The 26929-nt window shown below is 42.1% G+C and overlaps 1 protein-coding gene across 3 annotated transcripts in view; it reads right to left on the bottom strand.

Annotated features, from left to right (window-relative positions):
- STN1 (STN1 subunit of CST complex) overlaps window positions 1-26243 on the bottom strand; it is a 41998-nt gene extending 15755 nt beyond the window's left edge. The window contains exons 1-7 of one of the 3 annotated variants that reach the window (XM_007530489.3): window positions 26123-26243; window positions 25480-25674; window positions 17650-17745; window positions 15368-15436; window positions 8028-8186; window positions 7182-7305; window positions 5334-5508 (exon numbers count right to left, since the gene is read on the bottom strand). In XM_007530489.3, coding sequence (XP_007530551.1) covers window positions 5334-5508; window positions 7182-7305; window positions 8028-8186; window positions 15368-15436; window positions 17650-17745; window positions 25480-25612 — 756 coding nt within the window. In that variant the 5' untranslated portion in view covers window positions 25613-25674; window positions 26123-26243. Of the gene's footprint in view, window positions 1-5333; window positions 5509-7181; window positions 7306-8027; window positions 8187-15367; window positions 15437-17649; window positions 17746-25479 lie in introns of all 3 variants that reach the window. The other 2 variants (XM_060171380.1, XM_060171381.1) reach the window with 2 other exon arrangements.
- Window positions 26244-26929: the final 686 nt, after the last annotated feature.

Below are 26929 nucleotides of genomic sequence, written 5' to 3'. Positions count from 1 at the left end.
TCTCTCTTATTCTCTAATTAAAAAATGATCAGCAAGAACAGTGGAGTTATGTGGGCACCAAGCCCCAGCAATAACCTTCACGGCATGCAAAAGTTTATAAAGAATTTACACTATATTGTATATGTGAAGGTTACTGAGTGGAGGTCTTATAAGTTTTCATCAGAAGAAAAAATATGTGTGGTGGCAGTAGTTAAGACTTACTGTCATGATCATTTCATAATACATATAAATATCAAATCATGGTATTATGTACCCCAGATTAACATATTGATATGTCAAGTATGCCTCAATCGAAAGAAAAAAGTGACTTGGTTATCCCAGATCAAAAAAATAAATAAATAAGCTAGCTCTTTCTCCAGATTTCAATAAAATCAAACAAGAGTTAAGCCTGCAAGATGAGAAAGCACAGCTCCAGCTGTGAACAAGGAGGATCTAACAGAACAGATTCTCTGTAAATATAAACAGTATGTGAAGCTTCTTTCCCAAAACTGTTGGCTTCAGCTGACCTCAGGACATCCTTTTCTGCGGATTATAAAGACACAGTCTCAAGGGTAAAGCCTCCAATCATCTCTGCTGGCCAGTAGCTTTTCCTGACCTGGGGTTTGAGTCTTCTTCATCTTTTTTTAAAGAGCAATGACGAATTTATCCCATTCAGGAAACCAAAAATGCTCAGAGGCACAAACAATGGCTGTGCTGGGTCTGAGCAGGCTCCCTCCTTTCAGGTCAGGAACTGGGTGGATCTCTGAAATAAAGACATATAGTCTTCACTCCCAAACAAACTCAACATTTATCCAGCTGTCAGAGGTTTGCTTATTGTGTTTCTGCATTTGTTATGGGCCTCTATGGTTAAAAAAGAGAGAGAAAGAAAAAAAGAAAGAGTAAAGAGAGGGAGAGAAAGAGAGACAGAGGGAAAAGGGAAGGAGAGGAAAGAAAAAGAAAGGAAAGGAGAGGACTTCCCCCTTACCTTGAAACTATAGCACTGTCACAATTATTTTTGCTACACTTTTTAAAAAAATTTTTATCTTTATTTGTTGGATAGAGACAGTCAGAAATCGAGAGGGAAGGGGGAGATAGAGAGGGGGAGAGAAAGACAGACACCTGCAGACCTGCTTCACCACTTGTGAAGCTTTCCCCCTGCAGGTGGGGACTAGGGGCTCGAACCTGGGTCCTTGCACACTGTAACATGTGCACTCAACCAGGTGCGCCACCACCTGGCCCCTATTTTTTGCTACACTTTTATCTGTGTAACAACACAAAGTGCCAAGGGATCTAGGGTTTCAGTAAAGCCACCATGGTTTTCCAGGGCTCTTTCAAACAAAAGTCAATTTGATGACACTGACCACCCCGGCCAGTGCCATGTGAGGGGACAATTCATAATTGATGAGAAATTGTTTCCAAAAGCAAAACAAGTAAGAGTGCCCTGTTCACTTCTTTTAAAACACGTGGCATCCGGCAGTTCCTACTCATAGCACTTGCACAATGATATCACGCCCAAAGTCCCCCTGGATCGTTTTGAATAGCTCTCCAAGAGCCTTTGGGTCTCTGTACTTAATTACAGCTACGCTCTGCTAGGAAGAGTGTGGTCATTCATTCACCAGGAAGAATGTGGCCTTTACTGAGCTTTAAAGTTTCCTTCCACACATGCTGGTGGGGGTCATCAGAAGTCTTAGGAAGCCAAGTTGGCACGGTGCCTCCTCTAAATCATTAAATGGGAAGGTCAGCCCTGCTGTCAGTAGACAGCTGGAGAGCTGCAACTGCTTAGAAGTGAGGGTGGCACAGAACAAAGAGGCCAGTCATGACCCTCTCCACCTGGGTGCGTCCTGAAACTATACCCCTAAGCTCTGTGCATGAAGTTGCAGGTCACTGGGTACACAAGTCTGGTGCCAGGAAAAGATAATTAGGTTCATGAACGAAACTGAGAAGGAGTGGTCGTGCCTGGGAGGTCGGGATGAGGGCCTAGTATCTTATCTGTTCCGCTAGAATCACAAAATCACTTGTGTAACCTAGCTCAGTTATTCAGGGCAGCTCTGATGGTGACAGGAGGCCATCTAAACAGTCCAGGAACAGGGAAACTGGCTAGATAATTTACAGTACATGGAGTGAAAGATGGTTGTCTATACCTTTATCTACCTAGATTATATATGGTTACATGTGTGTGTGTACACACACACACACACACACACACACACACACACACACACACACACACACGCCTCTGCTAGGAAAGTGCTATAAGATACACCAGTCAATGAAAAGCTAGATGTAAACATCAGCTGGCCCGGGACTTAATGGTGGCCACACTAGTGATAGGCCCTTCATGGCTGGAGGCTTCATGATGCTGTGTGGCAGCAGTGAGTTACAGCGCCCAGGCAGCTCCACAGTCACAAGGGCAAATAAGCTCCTACCAGTTACTCTTTATTTTTTTCTTATTTATTTTATGTCTTTATTTATTTATTGGATAGAGACAAAGAAATTGAGAGGGAAGAAGGAAAGAGAGAGTGAGACAGACAGACAGACAGACACACACACACACACAACTGCAGAACTGCTTCACTACCCATGAAACCTCCCCCCTGCAGGTGGGCACTTGGATCCTCATGCATTGTAATATGTGCATCCACCTGAGTACACCACTGCCCAGCTACTACTTAGACACACACATACACACACACACACACACACACACACATACACACACATACACACACACACACACATTAACACACACACACACACACACATTAACACACACACACACATTAACACAGGAAAAAAAAGGAAAGAGAGAGAACAAGAACCAGCATATTACTCTGACACATTCAGTGCCAGAATTCAGCTTAGGCCTCATGCTTTTAAGTTCAATGTTCTAGCCATTGTACCACCGCCCAGCTATTACTATTATTACTATTAATTAACTTTTAAAGTTTCTTTTTTATTATTTTATTTTATTTTTTTATTATCTTTGTTTATGGGATAGAGACAGCCAGAAGTCAAGATAATAGTGGGAGGGAGACAGATACCTGCAGCACTGCTTCACCACTCAAAAAGCCTTCCCCCTGCAGATGGGGACCTGGGGCCCGAACACAGGTCCTTGCACATTGTAACATGTGTGCTCAACCAGGTGTGCTACCACCTGGCCCCCTTATTATTAATTATTATTATCTTTTTTCCTTTATAGAGACAGAGGAAAGGGAAATAGAAGTAAGTAGGTTAAAGTCTATAGCCCCACCACCTTGAACATACCTGACTTTATCTGATCTTGGAAGATAAGCAGGTCAGGCCTGGTTTGTACTTGAATGGGAAAGAGAACAAGAACAAAAGTCCCAGATTCAATCCCCAGTATCATCATAAGCTAGAGCAGAGCAGTGCTCTGGTAAAGGAAGAGAGAGAGGAGACTACAGCATGAAGTACTGCTTCACCACTCATGAAGCTTCCTCCCTACAAGTGGGGATTAGAGGCTTAAACATGGGTCTGTGCACATGGTAACACGTGAACTCTACTGGCTGTGCCAGGACCCAGCCCCACCAGCTATTCTTGAGCCTCAGCAAAAGAAAGTCTGATGACCTTGACATTCTCATCATCCAACAATTAATTTTAATTCAACGCTTCAAGCATTCTTCAGACCTTATATGTTTTCAGCTGTGTATGTTAGTGGTGGGAATGCATACAATAATTCAGCTTCTAACTTGTTATAAACTGCTCAATAAACCACATGAGCTATTCAACACTGCATCAGAAAATAGGCTTTGTATTAAATGATTTTTCCCAGCTGAAAGTTAATGCAAGTGCTCTGAGCAAATTTAAGGTAGACTCAACCACGCTATGATGTGAATAGGTTAGGTCTGTTACAAGTACACTGATTAAGCTGATGATGTTTTCAACCTCTGAAGGCTTAATTTGGACATACACTCACAGGGAGTAGAGGCAGATCTGTAGCATTTATCATGCTATCATATGTTTTTAAAAAATAAGGGATATACCTAAATAGTTTATATGTACACAGATTACCTCTGGAGGGCCAGGCATAAGACAAGTGGTGGTGCTTGATTCTGGGGAAAGGGGTTGGGAGGGAAAATGAGAAGGAAACTTACTTTTAATAATAGTTTGAATTGGGAGGAAAACCATTCATTACCTTAATCAATAAATAACTACTGTGAACCTTTGTTAAAATAGACCAGTTTTAGTATCAGGCTCTTGAAGGGCAAAGAACAAGATGAAGAAGACTTTTGCTTTCACAGAATTTAAGTTGTAATAGAAGAGGAAGAAAAGCAAATACCTATCAGCGATATTATGAGATGTGAAAATAGGGAGATAATGCAGTAAGGAAACAGGGGTTCTCAAAGTAGGGGTCGGCAAAATAGCTCCTTGGACAGTGTACTGCTTGGCCATGAGCACAACCCAGGTTTGAGCTTGAACTCCACCACACTGAATGAAGCTTTGGTGCTGCTGGTCTCTTTTACAAACACTCTCTCCTCCTTTTATCTCTATCTTTTTTTTTTAAAAAAAATTATTTATTTACTTATTCCCTTTTGTTGCCCTCTTTTAGCTCTATCTTAAAACAACAAAACAAAACAAAACAAAACAAAAACAGCAAAGTGGATGATCAGGAAAGAGCCAAAAGGTGATAACTGAGCTGAGATCACCCTGGTGGGTTAAATAAAATAGACAAATACAAGTTCTGTTAAAATGACAACAAATCCTTCCCTTAATAGTTGCAAAAATAGGGAAAACTTAAAACCAAAGTCTCAAATAATCCTTAATTCCAAGTAAACAGTAAATGCCAAACTACTTAAATGCACCTGTAAGCTAGGGGTGAAAAGATAGGAAGAGTTTTTTTTCTAAGAGAAATAAAAAATCATGTTAAGTGCCCCTTAAATTTTTTACTTATAACTCAGACTGAATACAATTTGGTCTTTAAACTCTAAAAACAAGTTAAGTTAGCCATATACTAAAGAAGAGAGACCAAGTCATCAAAAAGCTTCAAGTTCAAGAATCATTTTGTTGATCAATAAATAATCTTGGTAGGATAGTGACATGCTCTTGTCTACTTCCTCTTCATTTAAATCCTTCTGCAATATCCATTGCAGTAAACACTAAAAGCTAAGTACTGCCATGACCCTTAGACTATGAAGCTTAATGTGATTAAGTAAAGGGGTGGGAAGGGAAGTTCCATTTTTGTTTCAAATTCTTAAGTGGTCAGTGACCTTTCTAGAACACAAAGAGCGCATGATAGAACCATACCCTCTCCTCTCTAGTCCTGTCCTGTGAGTTCCAGTGGCATTGTCACGATACCCACACCCTTTGGAGGTAGATTTGGTGCATGCTACACTTACTTGCTCACAGTTGGCACTGTGAATCACAGGCTGGTTGGCAAGAGACAGCAGAGATGCCTCCATTTCCAACTCCTGATGGTAAAAGGTTTGGATTCTTTTCTCCAGGAGGAATTCTTTGATTTTTTTGCTCAGCATATTTGTAAGACTGACCAGGTCCAGGGTGCTTGGGTTGTTGCTAGTGGGGAAAGAAAAGAAAAGAAAAAAAAAAATCTTGCAAGAAACAATTAGCACTGTTCCCTGTGTGTATGTGTACAAAATAGGAATGTAATTAAGCAGGACACTACAGTGACACTTGTTTTAGACAAAAAGAGCAGTTCTCACAGTGAATATGTGACTGTTTAAAAGAATGAGGCAAAGCTATGGTAAGGTAGCTAATACTTGTAATGAAGGAAAAAAAAAGCCATGCTGAAAAACAGTATGTAATGTAGGTCTCATTTTTTCTGAGATGAAAATCAAATAACAAGCCAGGAAATAACTGGGTGCATATTCATGCTTGTACCTGTACAGGAGGACATCAACTGAAAACCCACATCATCAGTGGTCATCTGAGATGTGGGACAGAAAGAGGGACTGTTTTTAGAGACAGAGAAATTGAGGGGAAAGATGAATAGAGAGATACCTGCAGCACTCATCTATTGTTTGTGAAGCTTCCCCACCAGTGGGGACTGGAGCTTAAACCCAGGTCCTTAAGCATGATGACATGTGAACTGCCACTTGGCCCTCTGATGGCTAGTTTCCAAGAAAACTTTTTACCATACAAGGGAGAAACTGGAGCACTACTCAACTCTGGCATATAAAGTACCTGGGTAAGATTGTCTCAAGCATGCAGGTTATGGCTGGGCTTTAATGTTAAGTCAACCCTTAGGCCACAGGTATTTATTTTTTTTTAATATCACAATCATCATCATGCTCTGTAGGGCATATTATTTTGACTTACTTGCCTTGGTGAAAAATTTTTTAAATTATTTAATAATGATCAACAAGATGGTGTGATAAGAGGGATATAATTCCACACAATTCCTACCACTAGAGTTCCAAATCCCATCCCCTCCATTGGAAGGTTCCCTATTCTCAATCCCTCTGGGAGTATGAACCAAAGATCTTTACGAGGTGCAGAAAGTGGGAGGTCTGGCTTCTGTAATTGCTTCTCTGCTGGACATGGGCACTGACAGGTGGATCCATAGTCCCAGGCTGTTTCTAGCTTTCCCTAGTGGGGTAGGGCTCTGGTGAGGTGGGGTTCCATGACACACTGATGAAGTCATCTGCCCAGGGAAGTCAGGTTGGCTCCCTGAAAAGCATTATGATGTAAAGAAGAACAAATTGTTTAATAATCAGGGACCTAAAGGTAAGAATATAGCAGATTCGATTTGGGGTCTCCATGTTGGAAGAAGCTAGGAAGTCTATTTTTGGTATATTCCAAGGGACCCATGTATTTACTAATTTTTGCCTGGGCCTGACAGCCAACATGCAGGTGGGCTGAAAGTATTGTCTGGGAAGATGGTGTCAGAGTTGGGAACAGGACTAGAAATCTGGGGTTCCCTGAGTTCCTTGGATCTCTGAATTTATGGCTTTCATCACACCCGGAAATTTCTCAACTATTTTTCAAATATTTTTTTCTCTTTCCCCCTTTACTCCTTCAGGGACCTCAATTGCACCTTTCCCTCACAACAACCTAAGAATAGCTGTACTAGTTTTATCTTCACTCTATAGGTAAAGAAAGGGAGAAAGTAAGCAGATTGACTCAGAGCCCTACAGTGAGTTATGGACCCTCAAGACTTGAATAGAGTGCACAGTCCCACCTCTGTGTTTCTGCTGTGCTCACATCTTCAGTGCTGCACCCCAACTTACCTTAGTGCCTCTCCTTTCTCCAGGGCTGGACAATGGAATGGCCGGTCATAGACCTTCCTGTAGAGAGTGGGCAGCTCACGCATCCGTGCGATTTGGATGTTGCACACAGGGTCATCGACTTTATCTAACAAGCCACAGGGGAGAAACACACCACAGAAATTAAGCCAAGACCAGTTCCTTCCCATGCTCAAATTGCTGCTAGGATGCCAGGAAAGGAGGTACTTGGTGGGTCTCCCTCCCATGTGCATCCAAAGATTCTGGGGTCACATCAATAGCTGCTTCCCATCACCCTGTGAGAGGAAACACAACAGTGGGGCCGGAGCAGACTGGGACCTGGGAAAGGCACTAGGTCTTCACTCATCTGTTACAAAGGAGGACAATGGGGACTGTGTCCTTGATGTCCATGGCATTCCAACCAGAGTGGTACAAAGGGCATCATTCCAATGGTGCAGGTCAGTTTCGGAGCTAATGGACTCAATGGCAGCCAAGAAACTGCCATCATTCTGAAGAATATGAACATTCAGCCCTAAGTGGAGTCATCTCGCTTTGAGGTCCTGAACCCAAAGTACTTTACTACTCTGCTGTGCCATCCAGACAACCGGCTGACTACATATAATAAAGCATGCTTTTCTTCTCGACCTATTTATAGTTACTTCCTTTCAAAATAAAATTTAAGCCATGCCTCTTTTCTAAAGAAAGCAACTTAGAAAAAAAAAATGAAAGCAGGTTATACAATATGGTTACCTTATGAAATAGAGTAAATTTGACCTGGGCTTTCTAGAAGTCTGACTTTTTGTTAGTAAACAAGCTGGAAACAAACACTCTGACACAAATATCTGCACTTACAATAAAGAGTGGCACGGACTTCTCGGTCTTCTCTGAATGTGTGGACAAAGCCTCTGATCCGGATAATGTCTCCGATCTCTATTTTTGTTCTCTGCTCAATGGCTTCCCGCAGCTTCTTGAGCTGGGAGGGTAAGGCTGACTCTCTTGCACTTGGAGCAGCTACAGTCCAGAAAGAAAGGATAAAATGCACAAGTTCAGTTCCTGGCACTGCACGTGCAAGAGTGATGCTCTGGTTCATGTTCTCTCTCGCCCTCTCTCTGCTAATAAACAAACCTTAAAAAATACAGAATGAAACAAATGAAAAGTAATCATTCAATGATCTATTTTGATTTTATATTGCCAGATGGCTGTGTGCTTTTATACAAAATGATTTTCTGTATTTATGTATACGACCTTCATGTTTTGTTTTGTGTTTTTTTTTAATTACAGCACTGCTCAGCTCTGGCTTCTGGTGGTTCAGGGGACTGAATCTGGAACTTTGGTACCTCAGACATGAGAGTCTCTTTGCATAACCATTATGCTATCTACCCCTGCCCTCTTCATCCTTGTAAATACTTTATTTTTTAAAACTGATTTTATCAGCTAGGTTTTGTATTCACTTTTGCAATAATTTCTTCTTTATTTATGAGAGGGTAGGAGACAGAGAATGAACCAGAGCCTCACTCTGGCACGTGCAATGCTGGGGCTCAAACTCTAGACCTTGTGCTTATGAGTATGATGCTTTAATTCACTGCACAACTTTCCAGGCCACAAAAGCCTTCTTTCTTCCTCTTTCTCTTTCTTCTTTCCTTTCTCTCTTTCCATTTCAATGAGAGGAACACAGAGAGAATGCCAGACAACAGAGAGAGAGATCAAGACCAGAGCACTGCACAGCTCTGTGGTGCTGGGGGTTGAATCTGGGACCTCTTGGGCATGCAAATCTATTGCATAACTATTATGCAATCCAGCTCCTAGCAGCCTTAATTTTTATTTCATTATGTTACATAAAAATAAAACATCTTTTATAGTCTTTGTCACTGATGATGTCCTTAGCTTTAATAGATAAGGATTTATGATAGCTTAAAAACATATCCCCATATTTAATTAGGATAAATACACAACTTTCTCCTCTCTCTCTTTTTTTAAGAAAGCTGCAAGACAGGGAACATAATTACTTCTTGTTTGAATTGTATCTACCTTAGCCACTGACATCGGTCAAATGCTGAATTATTTCCTCTTGTTGTACTATTTGCCATACACTAGAATTCCTATAATGGAATGAATCTCTCTTTTGACCTTGTGATCAAAATTACAGTCCTGAAGTCTAATACAACTCAGGAAAACATGGCTACGCAATACACAGAAGCATTCCTTTTAACACATCTACCACAGCAAGAGAAATTATAGCCCAGCAAGCACTGAAGACTATGTGTATCCAGTAACCAACAGTTAGAAATCTAGACACAATCAGCATTAACACTCCTCAGCTTACCCAGTTTCTTCAGAAAATATCCAGGTATTACTTTTTAAAAGGTTATTCCACCTGTGTTCCTCTCCCCACACCTTTGCCTACTTAGGCTGAATTTTCAAGGTATGTTAGAAACTCCACTGCCATTACTCAGGCATTATAGGTGATAATAAATGTTTCAGATAGTGTGGTTGAAACTATCAAACTGATGGCTGGTCTGAGAAAAAGAGGCTCAGCTCTCATAAAAGAGGTAAAAGGTGAGCCAAACTGCCGAGAGAAGGGAATCAAGCTGTGTAATTTAATGACTATAATGAGATGGCTGGAGCCTGACAGAATTTCAATTTAAGTAGCCAATTCCTCCCTGAAAAATAAACCCTCCTTAAATGTAATATCAAGGGCCAAGCTTTCTTAACTTTTCTCATAAGCTACATTGGAATAGTATATTCAAGCTGACATTTATTGTACTTAATAGCATATTCTTATACCTTAACTGACTGATATGAGATTCTGATTCAGGATACATTTTTTTAATTAAAAAATTTTTTTAAATTAAAAAATGTTTTAATATTTATTTCCTTGTATTGCCCTTGTTGTTTTATTGTTATTGATGTCATCATTGTTGGATAGGCCAGAGAGAAATGGAGAGAGGAGGGGAAGACAGAGAGGGGGAGAGAAAGATAGACACCTGCACGCCTGCTTCACCGCTTGTGAAGGGACTCCCCTGCAGGTGGGGAGCCGGGGGCTTGAACCGGTATCCTTACTCTGGTCCGTGCTTTGCGCCATGCGCGCTAAGTCCTTAGTGCTACAGCTCGACTCACTGTTGTTTTTTGTTTTTAATTAGTCTTTTTTGGCTACATTCCAGTGGAGAGCTTTTAAACTAAAGGTGATTAAATGGAAAGGAGAGAATGGATTCATCAGGAACAATTTAAAAATGTCACTTCGGGGGTTGAGCTGTAGCGCAGTGGGTTAAGCACATGCAAGGATCCCGGTTCGAGCCTGCGGGGGTGGGGGGTGGGGGGTGGGGGAGGTCGCTTCACAGGTCTTGAAGCAGGTCTGCAGGTGTCTCCCCTCCTTCCTCCCCTCCTCTCTCAATTTCTCTGTCCTGTCCAACAATAAACGAAATCAGGGCGGCAATAATAACCACAGCAGGGCTACAACAACAGCAACAAAAGGGAGAAAAAAATGGCCTACAGGAGCAGTGTGGATACTATGGTGCAGGCACTGAGCCCCAGCAATAACCCTGGAGGCAAAGAAAAAAAAAATAAAAATGTCACTTCATATGTAACATGGATTCTCACGTCTAGATTTTCTCCTTGTACTCTTACCCCCTTTTAAATTTCAAAGCAATTGTTCAATTAAGGCTACCCACTGTGACTGTCTATTAACCTCTGGTGTTATAATTATTATTTTTTATTGAGGGGGGTTAAAGCTTTACAGAGTAATCATTGACATATGCATACAATTACATTATGTACCAGGCCCCCCAAATTTTCTTCCTCTCCTCCCTCTCCCTCCCCAGAGTCCTTTGCTTTGGTGCAATACAACACGTCCAGTCCATGTTTCACTTTGTGCTCACCCTCGCTTTCCCTACTTTATTAAGTCCTACTAAAGAGTAAGATCATTTGATATTTGTCCTTCTCTTTTTGGCTTATCTCATTCAACATGATGTGTTCTCAGGTTTCATCCAAGAGGATGCAAAGGAGACAACTTCATCATTTTTTAACAGTGGAACATTATCCCATCATGTACACATATCACAAGTTTTTTAGCCACTCATTTAATATTGGACATCTGGGTTGCTTCCAGGTTCTGGCGATTACCAACTGTCCTGCCATGAACACAGGTATACAAAGATCTCTTCTGATAGGTGATTCTGTTTCTTTTGGATAAATCCCCAGGAGGGGAACTGCTGGGTAGACCCATTCCTACTGTCCCAATAAATCTCCAAACTGCTTTCCACAATGGTTGGACCATTTTGCACTCCCACCAGCAGTGCAAAAGTTGGGCATATATTTTTAAAATATCACTAGAAATTAATAGATACTTTATACCTAAAGATCACTCTTTCAACTACAACAATAAAACAAGGGCAACAAAAGGAAATAAATAAATAGATTTTTTTTTTTAAATTACTACTTTCTTCTTTTCTTTGCTTTGCTTTTTGACCAGAGCACCACTCAGCTCTGATTATTAGAGATGCCAAGGATTGAACTTGGGACCTAAGTTATTTGTGTTATCACCCTATGTTCTTTCCCTGCCCCTTAAAAAGCACTAAGGATAAGAGTAATATAATATGGACATCATGTTGAATGAGATAAGCCAAAAAGAGGACAAATATCAAGTGATCTCACTTCTTAGTGGGACTTAATAAAGTAGGGACAGGGAGGGAGAGCACAAAGTGAAACATGGACTGGACATATGGCAGGCAGCGTAATTGTTCTGCAAAAGACTTTCCTTCCTGAGGCTCTGAGGTCTCAGGCTCAAGCCCTGGCTCCAGAACTGAGCACTGTTCTGTTTTCTCTATCTCTGTAACTTTCTCTCATTAAATACAATAATTTTTATTGTGGAGTTAATGATTCAAAGTATAACCTTTAACCTTAGACACAGTCTCTTATCAGCCCTTGATCTATCAGTGTCAAGCAGATGAACCAGAACACCAATGTCCCTTCATCCCACCCCTCCCTTCCCACCTTCCCCAGGTTCCTTTGGTGCAAAAAACCATACCCAGTTGAAGTTTTATCTCATGCTTCCCCTTACTGTCCTTCATTCTTAAGTTTCACCTATAAGTGATTGTTTAAAAAGAATATGTTTAGGGACTCGGGTGGTAGTGCAGCGGGTTAAGTGCACGTGGGACGAAGGCACAAGGACCAGCGTAAGGATCCCAGTTCAAGCCTCCGACTCCCCACCTGCAGGGCAGTCACTTCACAAGCAGTGAAGCAGGTCTGCAGGTGTCTCTCTTTCTCTCCCCCTGTCTTCCCCTCCTCTCTCCATTTCTATCTGTCCTATCCAACAACAATGACGACATCAATAACTACAACAATAATAAAAATAACAAGGTCAATAAAAGGGAAAATAAATTTTTTAAAAAACTAAAAAAAATTTTTTAAAAGATGTTTAAAAGAAGTGTTATTCCCAGCTGTGTCATTTCTTTAAACAAATATATGACTTTGAAAACTAAGAGAGTGTCTAAGACATGATTCTGCCTAGCACTGTCCATGGCCAAATTCACAGCCTGTTTTTGTAAATAACATTTTATTGAAATATAAGCATGTCTGCTTATTAACATACTGTTTATGGTTGTTTTTTGTTACCAAAGATTTGAATAGATGAGATGTCTACTATAAAGCCCACAAAACAGAAAACACTGGTCTTATACAGAAAAGGTCTGTTGATCCTTGGTCTAAAGAAAGTATGTAAAATAAAAAAATAACAGAAACAACAAACAAAAGGGGGAAGTCCTAGAAGACACTATAATTATATAAAAAAAAAAAAACCACACAAAAGCTCCCATGCCTGAAGCTGAAAGGTAGAAGGCTCAAACCCCTTATGGCTCAAACTACCATAAGCCAGAGCTGTGCAGTGCTCTGGTCACACCACACCACACCACATCACATCACATCACATCACATCACATCACATCACATCACATCACATCACATCAGTATGTATACTCAAGCTATCCTGTCTGATAATTGTGACAAAACAAGAGCTTATGTATCTACAAATTATTTTAATACCCTTTTAGACAAATATGAAATTCAGATATCTGATTTTCAGTTCCTGATCCCTCTCCCACGCAGCAGCCTAGATCAGCTCCAGTTGAGTTCTCTCCAACCCAGAGAGCACTAGCTCGGGAAGAAGCACCCTCAGGCTATCCCGGCAATTTTCTAGTAGGTTTATCTCTTTTCTGCAACATGTCACACAAAACCGGTTCCTTTCTTATTTATTTATTTATTATTGGATAGAGACAGAGAGAAATTAAATGGGGAAGGGGAGACAGAGATAGAGAACAAAAGAGAGACATCTGCAGTCCTTCTTCACCTCTCGTGAAGCTTTCCCCCTTCAGGTGGGGACCAGAGGATTAAACCTGAGTCCTTGCACATCTTCTATTATGTGTGCTTAACCAGGTGCACCACTGCCTGGCTCTTAACCTCTTCCTTTTTTAATTAAAAAAAAAAAAATCTTAATGACTTTTCCCCCTACAAAGCATCAGTGCAAAGCAGAGCCATCAGTTCAGATGTTCCAACATTAGGAAATGGGAAGAGCAAAGTAATGTGAAACTAACAACAAATTCTACACATGAACACATCTGAAAAGTAAGTGGCAGACAGCATTCCACTGGTCATAATAGTCAAAGTGAGAAGCTGAGATTTTGACATACCACTGACAAAGACTGGAAGAAGAGAGCATTCTATGTGTCAGACATTCCCAGCATGTATAACATAAGAAGAGAGATGCCAGGTGCTATAGCAGGTAGTATTTATCAAATAACCTCACTGTGGAAGACTCACCATAGTGTTTTCCAGCAAACACAGAAAAGCAAGATCTGTTTCTGTAGCTATGCTAGAACCCAAAATGACTAATATTGCATAATATTTCTTTAATATTGTGAGCTTAAAAGCAACCAAAAAAATCTACCTACGAACTACTGAACTATATGATGAACTGGGAGACAGTTCAGTGGTAGAGCATAGGCCTTGCTTCAAGTCCTAAATTCAATCCCCAGCACTGTAAGTGGCAGAGCAATATTCTGGCCTCTATGTCTGTCTCTTGCTCCTGAAAACAAATAAATACATAATTGTAAAAATAAACTAAGAATGTTCAAATGCTGGGTAGGGGAGACAGCATATGGTTATGCAAAGAGATTCTCATGCCTGAGGTTTCAAAGTCCCAGGTTCAATCCTCTGCAGCAATATTAGCCAAAACTGAGCAGTGCTCTGGTAAGAAAGCCAAACAACATACACACACACCAACAAAACAAAGCAAAACAAAAAGTAAATTCCAAATGTTCTTACTGTTTCAGTTACCCAGTATATGTGTGTGTGTGTGTGTGTGTGTGTGTGTATATATATATATATGCATATACATATTTAAGATTTATTTATTAATGAGAAAGAAAAGCAGATGAGAAAGAACTAGATCATCCTCTAGCATATGTAGTGGAAAGGGATCAAATTTAGGATCTCATGTTTGCAAGTCCAATGTGCTACTACTGCACATTCCCGGTTTGCAGTATATACTTTATTTCTTTAATTTTTTTGTTTATTTTAATGAAAGAAATACAGAGAGAAAGATACAGAGAGCGAGAGACCAGAGCATTGCTTTGTTCTGGCTTAAGTGGTGCTGGGGATTTGGCTACTTTTCAGCTCATATTATTTAATAGTTCACTTCAAAGGAATCCTAGCTTCCTTTTCAGCACTGTTTGACTTCCTGGTTTATTTGTTTAAACATACAGCCATTTCAGAAAATCTGCATCATGGTAGCACACAAGTCAGTGGCAACCACATAGGAAGAAATGCCTTTAAAATCTTCTACAGCCAAGAAATAGGTTCAGAGCAGGCACTTCTGACTTGACCAGCAATCAAGCTTAACATCTTGGCTTGTGCAAAAACTGGCAAGGTAAAACTGAAATGCTAAAACTCCCAGTAAATTATTCACATTTCCATTGGCTTAGGAAGTATGGGAGAATGAAAAAAGGGGGAAGAGAAACTTCTTGATAGTGTCCAGGTACACCGTCATCAAAGCTCTGGGCACAGTGAGTCAAACTGACAAGTGAACTTCACCAGTGGATAAATATGAAAAGTAACCTACAGTTGTTCTGATAAGCTGCCTTGAGTAAAATCCATTGTTTAGTGGAAAGAAAAAAAAAAAGGAATATGGCAAATAAAATTACCTGATGAAGACTCAGTGTCATTCAGTTTTTTCCAGCAGATGCAGTTTATAACTCCGGTGCTATCATCCACTGCAAGAGAAGTATATAGAGACAGAATAGAGATTTGGGCATTGCTGATGAGTTAGCACATTACTGTTGCACTCAGTGATACCAAAGGATGACTTTGTTTTTTCCATTAGCCTGGCTGGGCAAATCCCTTATCAAGCTCTCCTTGCAGCTTCAGCAGCAATCACACACGACAACACATCAGTGAGAACTGCTTGTCTGCACGTGTAAAAGTGGAACATGGAACCAGCAGAATGGTTCACTGACCCCACCTCTGGAGTATTAATTCATTCTCGAAAAAAGTACCTTTCTCTTTCTTCCTCTTCCTCAAAGAGTTGAGGGCAAAAATCCTAACGACTGCTAACATACAAAATCAGTTTCCCCTGCCCCAGAAATAAAAGAGCTTGTCTTTGAGACCAACACTGACAGCACAGCCTTCTGTCACCTTTTTAAAAAAGGAAGAAAGAAAAGAGGAATAAAAGAGAGAGAGAGAGATAGAAAGAAAGAAAGATTGAGTCGGGTGGTAGTGCAGCAGGTTAAGTGCATGTGGCGCAAAGCGCAAGGACCGACCTGAGGATCTTGGTTCGAGCCCCTGGCTCCCCACCTGCAGGGGAGTTGCTACACAAGCAGTGAAGCAGGTCTGCAGGTATCTATCTTTCTCTCCCCCTCTCTGTCTTCCTCTCTCCATTTCTCTGTCCTATCAACAATGGCAACAATAATAACTACAACAATAAAACAACAAGGGCAACAAAAAGGGAATAAATAAATATTTTAAAAAAGGAAGGAAAGAAGGAAGAAGAGTAAAGAAAGAGAGAAAGAGAGAAAGGAAAAAGAAGAGAGAGAGAAAGAAATTTAATTTGGGTGGGGAGTGTATATGTGGTGGGGCAGGCTGCAACCAACTCCAAGTACTCCAGTCCTACTACGATTCTATACTTACAACACTAGAATGAGAGACAAGAAACAACAGGCTACAAAGCCACGTGGGGGTCACAGCAGCAATTTAAGAACAGTTAAAGATAGCTCACCCAGTAGAGTGCACACTTTACCATGTTACATAAGGACCCATGCTCAAGTCTCCTGCCACAATATAAGAAAACAGACACAGAGGAAGCTTCATGAGCAGTGGAGAGGTACACACCGGCAAGGGGAAGCTTCATGAATGCTGAAGCTGTACTGCAGGTGTCTTTTTATTTTATTTTATTTTATTTATTTATTCCCTTTTGTTGCCCTTGTTTTTTTTTTTTTATTGTTGTAGTTATTACTGTTGTTGTCGTTGTTGGATAGGACAGAGAGAAATGGAGAGAGGGGAAGACAGAGAGGAGGAGAGAAAGATAGACACCTGCAGACCTGATTCACCCTGTGAAGCGAGTCCCCTGCAGGTGGGGAGCCGGGGCTCGAACCGGGATCCTTACGCTGGTCCTTGTGCTTTGCGCCACCTGCGCTTAACCCACTTCGCTACCGCCCGACTCCCAGGTGTCTTTTTTTTTTTTCTCCCTCTCTATCTCCTCATTTCCTCTCAATTTCTCTGTCTCTATCAAGAAAAAGAGAGAAAGAGAGAAAAAAAAGAAAGTAAGAGAGAAAGAAAGCAAAAAGGAGAAGGAAGGAAGGGACGGCAAAGAAGCAAGCAAGCAAGCGAAGGGGAGAAACAAGAGAAGGAAGACAATGACAGTGGGGCAGATGTGCTGTGCAAGCGCTGAGCCTCAGTGTGATGCCTGGAGCCCACCACTTCTGGGGACGATTTAAAATCTTGACTTATAATGGGACATCAAAAAATGTGAGTATAGGGCACCCTAGGAGATGGCTGAATGGGTATAGTACACAACTTAATCACACCTCTGATCCTGGATTTGATCCACAGCACCGTGATCAGAATTGGGAGTAGATGGTGGAGTGGTGGTCTGGCATTTCTCCCTGCCTTCTTATATAAAAAACTGTAGGCGCCAGGAGGTGGAACATCTGATGGAATGTCCATTTTACCATGAGTGAGGACCTAGGCTCAATGCCCTGGTGAGGATCCTCCATGCAGAAAGGGAAGCTTCACAAGAGGTATTGCAGTTGTCTCTTTTCCCCTCCCCTACCTCCATTTCTCTTTGTGTCTACAAAACCTCCCATAAGACGAGAGTTGAGTGAGCTTTGGAAGTCCTTACTCACTCTGAGAGGTTGGGGGTGCTTTATGTTCAACATTCAGCTAAGTAGAGTCTGTTTACATATACCCAATGTCAGGCATGACTTCTTACCTCCGTAACTGTAAAAGGCATCTCTTTCTCTCACACCAATTACAGTTCCCAGGATATCCACTTGTCTTATTGGATGCCCATTGTAAAAAAAGACTCCTGGAATTTAAAAAAAAAAAAAAAAAGGCAAAGTCTGTATTAATGCATTTTATTTATTTATTTTGCCTCCAGGGTTATTGCCGGGGATCAGTGCCCACTACTCCTGGAGACCACTTTTCCCCTTTTGTTGCCCTGGTTTTTTATCATTGTTGTGGTTATTATTATTGTTGTTGTTGTTGGATAGGACAGAGAGAAATCGAGAGAGGAGTGAAGACAGAGAGGGGGAGAGAAAGCTAGACACCTGCAGACCTACTTCACCACTTGTGAAGTGACTCCCCTGCAGGTGGGGAGCTAGGGGCTCGAACTGGGATCCTTGCGCAGTCCTTGTGCTTTGCACCATGTGGGCTTAACCTGCTGTACTACTGCCCAACTCCCTTTATTTATCTTTTAAAGAATTGTTTTTACAAGACACATAGAAATAGAGAAAAACCAGAGCACTGCTTGCTGGCTCACAGTGATGGTGGCATAAACTGTGATCTTTGGGGCCTCAGAGATGCATGTAAATCCTGTGCTCCAAGGCACTAAGCTTTCTCTCCAGTCCAGAATTACATTTATGCTTCATTAAATGTTACTGGGCATGGAGGAGGTGGGAGTGGACATGGATGTAAAAACAAAAAGCAATTAACAAAAAACAGTGACATAATGCTTACTGAAATTAGATCTAAAAATCAACCCCTGGCCAGCAAGATAGCTCACCTGCGGGGTGCCTGCTTTGTCATGCCTGCATCCCAGGTCTGAGACCACACTGGGAGAGCCTGTCTTTCTCTTTTTTCTCTCTCTCTCTCCATTTGAAAAGGTTGGTCTGGAGTAATACAGTGACAAAATAAAAAAAAAGAAAGAGTAGAAAGAGGGAGGGGAAAAGAGAGAGAGAGAAAAAAAAATCAACCCTTCAGAAATGCCAAGCCCCAAGAAACTCAGCACTTTTCCCTGACTTCAGATAGTGCAGAAAAAAATAAAACCGAAATTGCCTAATTATATACAGTGAACCTCCTTTCCAAGGGGTGTGAAAACAAGCGTTTTATTGTGAGACCAAACGCATTACTATATTTTGAGGGACTGTAAAAGGAAAGACAGAGGAGATCATGAGGAAGGTGTCTTTGGTTTTTCACCTGTGTTTCCTGTGAAACAAGCTGTCATTTCTAAGAATTAGCAGTAGCTTAGAAAGGCAGGATAAATAGGTTATAAAATACTCCCCTCTGGGGACTAGCAGCTTACAATTCAAAAAACCTCTAAAAGTCTAAGATGGTGGATAGATGCAGCAGGAAGGTTCCATGACAGGAAGAAGCTGAGAGATGACCACTGCCCACTGGCCCCAGAGGTGAGGGCCTCCTGGCAGCAGTGAGGCCTTGGCTCCCACTTGAGGCCCCAGTGCTACCCTGGCGCCTGCAGAGTTTTCCTTCTGTGTCCCTGCCCCCACACCCCCCAACCCCCATATGCTGACTTGAATCCCCTATTTTGGCTTCAGTTACTTGTAGTGTGTCATCCCTGCCACCTGCTGCTAGAGTCCTGACTCAAATCCTCTCCAGTCTCTTATTTCTCCCCAGAATGGCCACATTCTTTACTTGCAGGAAGAAAGGCTATGCTTTCCAACTGTAATTTCTTTTTCAAATAGATATATATAAATCTATCACTCCAAGCATTTGGCTTTCTCTTACTTTGTTCCTCAAGCTGGGTCAGAGCCTCTTTCCTCCATACTGACAGAAGAAAGTGTAGCCTGAGCCCCAATGCCCTTCAGAACCCTTCAGACTGGCCTCCACTAACAAGTTTCTCATTCCTTGTGAGGAGAAAAGGCCTGGGGATGAGTCACTGCTCACAGCGGAGTCCCAGGCTGTAGACAAGGAACCCCTGAGCCTCAGTTTGCTAGGAAATAAGCCAAAAAAAGAAGGACCTCTTTCTTCCACAGTAACTTATTTCTCAAGATGAGACTTAGTGAATTGGGGACAGTGTCCGGGGCAATCTTGGAGGCCATGAAGGGAAATGGCAGAGCCACATGAGGGAAAAAGTTGAGGTCATTCTGTCACCCCAAAAGGAGAGTTGCCCCATTCCAGAAACATTTGGATTAAGGAGGGACAAACTGGCTCCACAGAAAGCACATAAATCTTTAAGACAGGGAAATTACAATTGAGTTATCTCTTGGTTTTTGTTTGTTTTTTCCACAGGCTGAGAGAGAGGGAAGAGGGAGAAAGAGACTACAATATTAAAGCTTCCTTCAATGTAGTAGGGACCTGAGCTCACACACATAGCAAGCAAATCACTATCCCAGTGGATTATTTTGCTGGTCCTTCTCTTCTTTACAATTGAAATCCAGGACTCTTAAGGACTAACTTTGGGAAGGCCCATGGACCTTATCTCTGTCAGCCTGAATTCATCAAACACAAAGGAGAAAGGGTGTCTTTACATTTCAGAGCAGGAGGTTCCTGTGACCATGGTATGCTCAGGCTTCCCTGGGGCATAAGGGAAGTTTAAACTGAGAGCATGACCTCACCCTGAGACATGGGCACAAAGCCCTGGGCACAGAGCCCTGTACTGAAGTGTGCCCATCATCCTCATGTCTGGAAATGCTCCTGTGAGAGAAGGGGCGTGGCCTGGAGATGTTCTAGACCCTGGGCTTGCTATAGAGTCAGAGTGGCCTGAACTCCAGAATGGTCTCCAGCTGGAGTCAGTCCTTTCTGCTTCTACACATGTGCTGGATGGGTAACAGCACTTTCTATTTGTGTACTCAGTGGAACAAAGTTAGAGAAAATTGTTTCCAGAAACTGACTAGTCTCAAAACACCCTCCTCCCCCACCCCAACTGACGTCCTGGTAGCCAAGCCCTTGTTTCCATTAGAGATGGAACACTTTACAGGGTTCCGGGTGGTCAGTTGTGCCAGTTGCCACAGGACACTGACAATGGGAGACAGAGCTGTGGAGTTCCTGGACCACAGAAAGCCTGCTGCCTGCTTCCAAAGTGTTCCTTTCCAGATGGTCCTGAAGCCCCTGAGGGAGGCTCTGTTTTGACGTCTGAAAGCTAGAGATATGTCCCAGGACTCGTTGGGGCTCTCTGGGACTCTCAGTGCACGCTACTATGGAAGTTTTTATAGTAGAGAGAAAGGCTCTTAAATAAGGGGAAAAAACTAACTGGAAATGGCTCCTCTCAATTGAAACCCATGGAAAACACAATAAGGAGACTGGAAAAAAAAAATAAGCACATATCCATGAAGGCCTCAAGTCACTTGTGGTGAAGGTCAGTCCTCCAATATTATAGGCCTGTACCTGGCACCACTTAGAAATCTGAATAGGCAAAAAAAAAAAAAAAAAAAAGGAAAGAAAGAGAGAGAAAGAAATCTGAATAGGGAGCTGGCAAAATAGCTCACTTGGATAACACAATGCTTTGCCATGTGTGTGACCCAGGTCTGACCTTACACGTACCACGTGGAAGGAAGCTTTGGTGCTGTGGTCTCTTTCACTTCCTCACAGGCTCTCTCTTAATACACACACACACACACACACACACACACACACACACACACACACACCTGAACAGCAGTAGCACTTAAGCAGTAGACTTTGAGGCTGACAGTCCTGTACAGGATTCAGATTCAAGCTACCACACTGGAGGAAGCTTCAGTGTATTATTTATTATCTTTCCCTCTTTCTGTTTCTTTCTATCTGAAAAAAAAAGGGGGGGTCACCTGGGATGTTGTGCAGAGGGTAGAGTACTGGACTTGCAAGCATGAGGTCCCACATTTAATTCCCAGCACAGCATATACCAGAGTGCTGCTCTGGAGAACTACTGCCCCCTCCACCTACCAAGAAATAACTTTTTTTTTTTTAAAGTCAGCTTGGAGCAGTGAAGCACCAATGGTGACAAGGAGAAGTAACAGAAGTGAAGGAAAATATGACAGTGACAATAACAGTGATGGCGACTGCTGGAAAAGGACAGAAAAAAAAAGAGCCCCCACCCTACCCCTACCCTCAATGCTTTTGCCTTACAGATTGACACCAGCTCATCTTCAGGACAGACATGGTCACTCAAAGAGGAGATTAATCTCTTTTTCTAATCCCAAGTGGCTAACAAAAAAAAAAAAAGTCTTGAAAGCATCACAGAAAAATAGAGAAAAAAAATTAGAAGAAAACAATAGGAGATTCAAACAAACAACAACAACAAAAAAACACCCAAAGGAACCTGATCAAGGAAACAAGTCATTTAGGAAGAAAGACACTTTTCTTAAAGTCTATAAAAAGATGAAACACATATATCAGAAGCTCAGTTTCTACAGGAAGGTGGTCAAAGACAGGAAAAAGAACTGGAGAGGGCCTCTTCCTTCCACCCAAACAGATCCCGATGAACGTTGGGTCTAAGTTCAAGTCTTTCCCAAGTGGTCCTTTTGCTCCTGCGGGTTCGTGTGCTATCCACAATGGCCCAAAATAGAAAGTTTGACTAAGATTATAAAGACCCACTGGAGAGAGAAGTAGAGCATCTCTCCATCTCTCTAGCACATGCGATGATGCAGGGGATTGAACTTGGCACCTCTTGCTTGAGAGCAACGCTTATTCCTACCCAGTTGCTGCTTTGGGTTTTATAGTAATATGTATTCTTTCTTTTAAAAGTACTTTGGATTTATCTCTTTTACTGTAACTGCTATTATTTGATACTACATCTGCCTGTAGTAAAGTGTGACAACATTATCATACCCAAGCTAATATTTAATTTTAAAATGTTTACTGGTTTATAGTACTGTGTAAGTTTCAAGTACCGAGATAGTATTTAAAGATTTAGATTTGCTCAGCATAATTTTCTATTATTTCTACTTTGTTGCTTGTCTAGAATTAGATAAGTATACTATTTGGATTAAACAAGTTCCTTTATTCCATTATTACTACTATTACAGTTTGACATGGTAGAACTATGGTGGGTATATATGTCTAAGTATGAATAACCCATCCTCAGTAATCGCCATTCTAATAGTGATTTAACTTTACACTTACACTGCTTAGTTGCTCCATTACTTTTTCCCTCCCCACTAGTGTTTCATCAGAGTTTTGTGCTTGCATAATTCCAATAGTCTCTGCAGACCATTTTTTCCCCTTTTCAATCTCAAATAGAGGAAGACAGAGAGAAAAAGAGAGAACAGTAGAAAGAGAGAAGGAGCAACACCACAGCACCACTCTGCTCTCTCGTGAATCTTGCCTTGTGCATGGTGTTCTCCGGGGGCTCAAACCTGGATCCTGGGTGGTGCAGTTGGTACAGCATTGGACCCTCCGACATATAGGCCCGAGTTAATTGCCAGCATCACCCGTGTCATAGTGATATTCTGGTTTTCTCTCTCCTCTCTCACTGTCATTAATAGCCCAAGTAAATCTTTTCCCATTCTTTTTTTTATTCCACCAGGATTACCACTGGGGCTTGGTGCTCAAATTCATCATCCCCACTGTAATTCTTTCTTTTTCTTTTTTGTTTAATAGGATAGAGAAATTGTGGGGGGGGTGAGGGGCATAGAGAAGGAAAGAGAAAGACATCTGCAGGACTGCTTCACCACTTGTGAAACTTCTCAACTGTAGGTGGGGACTAGGGACTTGAACCTGGGTCCTTACACATTATGTAACATGTGCATTCAACTGAGTGCACACTGCCCAGCCCCACACAATAAATCTTTAAACAATCAAAAAAGCCTAAGTGCTCATGCATGGTAAAATGTATATTCTACTGAGTGAGTTATCTCCTGGAGTCCAGTTACTTTTTCTTTTCAGGAAATCTTTTTTAACATTTTTAAATTTTAGTTTAATGAGAGAAATACACAGAGAAAGATGCAGAGAGAGAGAGAACAGAGCACTGCTCATCTCTGGCTTATGGTGGTGCTGAGGACTGAACCTGGGACCTAGCAGCCTCAGGCATGAAAGTCGTTTTTGCATATCCATTATGCTGTCTCCCTAGCCGCCACCCCCCCCAGTTACTTTATTATTTTTTTTCTTTCATGCATTTATTTATTTTTTATTTTATTTTTTATTTAAGAAAGGATTAATTAACAAAACCATAGGGTTGGAGGGGTACAATTCCACACAATTTCCACCACCCAATCTCCATTTCCCACCCCCTCCCCTGATAGCTTTCCCATTCTCTGGGAGAATGCTCCCTCTGGGAGCATGGAACCAGGGTCATTGTGGGTTGCAGAAGGTAGAAGGTGTGGCTTCTGTAATTTCTCCCCTGCTGAACATGGGCATTGACTGGTCAGTCCATACTCCCAGTCTGCCCCTCTCTTTCCCTAGTTGGGTGGGTCTCTGGGGAACTCAGTTACTTTATATTTAAGGGCCCACTACATGCCAGGTACTGTTCTAAGCACTGGGATTACAAAGGTGAACAAAGCAAGATGACAGCTTTCCTCTTATGGATTGCTATTATTTTGATTCTGATTGATTCCAAGCAAAACATCAGACAATCAAGCATGGTAATCCCTGTGATTAGAAACAAAACACCTGCTCCCAGAAGATGTCTTCATGGGTAGAGCAGATTCCTTGCATAAGACTCCCCAGCACCTTTCTCCCTCAGCCTCTTCTGATAAAATAAAGGGAAAACAACTAAGCTTTATCGAAGGTGAACCATGTGCCCAGACAAGAAGAGTTGGCAGTTGGGTATGGGAGAGGAAATCTAAATATCTGGGATGATATACTTCCCACCAAGAATAGGCCCTGGGGAAAGCCTAAGTATTGTTAAATAAGATCTCAAGCAGGTACAAATATTTCCCAAGACAAAGGTTACTCCCTGCCCCCCAAGTATCTATTAAATAAAATAAAGATTTAGGGAGTTGGGAGGTAGCCCAGAGGGTTAAGCGCATGTGGCGTGAAGCACAAGGACCGGCATAAGGATCCTGGTTCAAGTCCCCGGCTCCCCATCTGCAGGGGAGTAGCTTTACAGGAGGTGAAGCAGGTCTGCAGGTGTCTATCTTTCTCTCCCTGTCTTCTCCTCCTCTCTCCATTTCTCTCTGTCTTATCTAACAACGACATCAATAACAACAAATAACTACAACAATAAAAAGGGCAACAAAAGGGAAAATAAATTTTAAAAAATTTTAAAAGAGAATAACGATTTAGAAGATATATATATATATATATATATGATGTAACGCTTTGCAAAAGCTAGAAACATAGGCTTTTGCCATAAAAATGAACCTTGCTGTTTTCACCCAACTTAAAGCAACCTTGCAGATACTACCCTTAGTGAAGTAAATCAGAGACAAATCCATACAACTTCACTTTTAATCTGAAAGACTAAACAAATCTGAAAGACTAAACAAATAAAAGCAACAAAACCAAGTTCATAGAGAGAACAGACTGGTAGCTGGTTGCCAAGTGGGTTTGGTGGTAGGAAAATTGGGTGAAGAGGATCAAGTACAAATTTTCATTTATAAAATAAGTCGGGGGGGATGGCGTGTACGGCATGGGGTGCATAGGCAATGAAGTAACTGCAGGTTTTAAAACTTGCGGGGAACAAAATGGTTAGATTTATCGTGATCCTTTTGCGTTGTTAAATATCAAATCACCATGTTGTACATCTGAAAGTAACACAATATTGTATGTGAAGTTTACTTCAATTTAAAAAAAAGTTTATGCAGCCTTTAAGTTATATAGAATTGAAATAATTTCTGAGTCCATGTTCAAAAACCTGTAGATGATAAGGTTCTCTGAAGTTTTGGGGGAGAGGAGGGTGGGGTGCAGATGAAGAACACAGCACCCACCATGTCAACCAGCCACATACCTGGCACCTGGCAGGACTCCTTCAAGTTGACAATATCCCGGATGTAGAGCTTTGCAAAAGCTAGAAAAACAGGATCTGAGCCCCAGAAGAGAGAAGGGGTCTCCTCTTCATGCTTGCTGGATCCGGACTGCATTAGGAGTCTGGGCTTTGGCTTCCAGCCCACCCTGAGAGGCAGTGATGCACTTAGTGGACGATCTGGGGGATGGGGGGTGCACAGAAATTACGATGCAGGGAGATTAAAGTTGGAAAACTGGAGTGCGGATCCCAGAGCTGACCCCAAACGGGCGAGGAAGGGGAAAGCCATGGGATTTGAGAAAAGTTATCTTTGTATGAGGACCCCCGAGTTGCTTGTGGCTCCCCTGTTGGAGACTCTTCTGGTCCCACCCAGAGGAGCGGTCCTCTTTCCCACCAAACATCCACTTCGAAACGGTTAAACAGCTTTCACTTTGGGGAGATCATACAGTTGGACCCCGAGACTGCTTTACTGGGTGGGCCTAGGGGTGAGTGGGTGGGTGCCCTCAAGGACATAAACGGTGGGGAGCAGAGCAGGTGAGTCTATCTGTCGCTCTCACTTCTGCATCTTCCTGTTTTCGGGGCCAGCCTAAAATAAAAGGAGGAAAACGGAAATGAAAACCAGACTTGCCGGTTGCCCCATCAGTCCATTGCGCTCGCGGTTCTTTTCCCGGGTTTGCACAAGCCCCGCCTTCGGGCGGCTTTCGGAGTTCCGGCAGCGTCAGACACCAGAACCTCCAGCCCGGGCCCACCCTCCCGCGCCACGAATTCACGTAATCCCCTCCCGCCTCAGTCCTACTGCCCGCCCTCGACCCCGCCCATCCAACACGCGGCCCCGCCCCACCCGGCGAGGCCCCGCCCACCTCGCGCGTTGAATGACTCCTCCCCCTCGCTCCAGTCTCACTTGGAGAGGAATGTATCTAATTTTGAGTCGTGAAGAGGTTCTGCCAAAGGCTAGCCCTACCAGATCAAAACATTTTTGTCCCTCCTTTCCTCATTACTCAGTTTACACTTTGGAATGTTATACACTTGAACTTGAAAAGCTGGCTTGTTGTCCAATTATGACCAGCTCAATGGTGTTTATCCTCCAATAGTCCTACTTTATAAAGTGAGAAAAGATAGTCACATTCCACTCCCATAAACAAACTACATAATGGCATACTTGAGATGGCAAAAGAGTTTTTCCTAATTTACAGGAACTCTGAAATGGCAAGAGGAGTGCAGGCCATTCTGGCTGGCCATTCCTGGGGAGGCAAGTGGTGACCAAAGAGATCATTGCTAAGCTATTAAGCAGAGAAGGAACTTCAAGCAGCTGGTGCGCAAAAATGTGTGTCATTTGAATGATGGCATTTAATTACATTTCTGGCACTGAAGAAGCTAAAAAACACAATACTTGGTAAAGCATAGATAGCATCAGCCAGATTCAGCTGTGATGTGG

This window comes from Erinaceus europaeus, chromosome 14 (genome assembly GCF_950295315.1).
Source record: "Erinaceus europaeus chromosome 14, mEriEur2.1, whole genome shotgun sequence".
Classification (NCBI taxonomy): Eukaryota; Metazoa; Chordata; class Mammalia; order Eulipotyphla; family Erinaceidae; genus Erinaceus; species Erinaceus europaeus.
The sequence above is the reverse complement of the archived record's forward strand: the minus strand, read 5'-3'. Positions and strand labels throughout refer to the sequence as shown.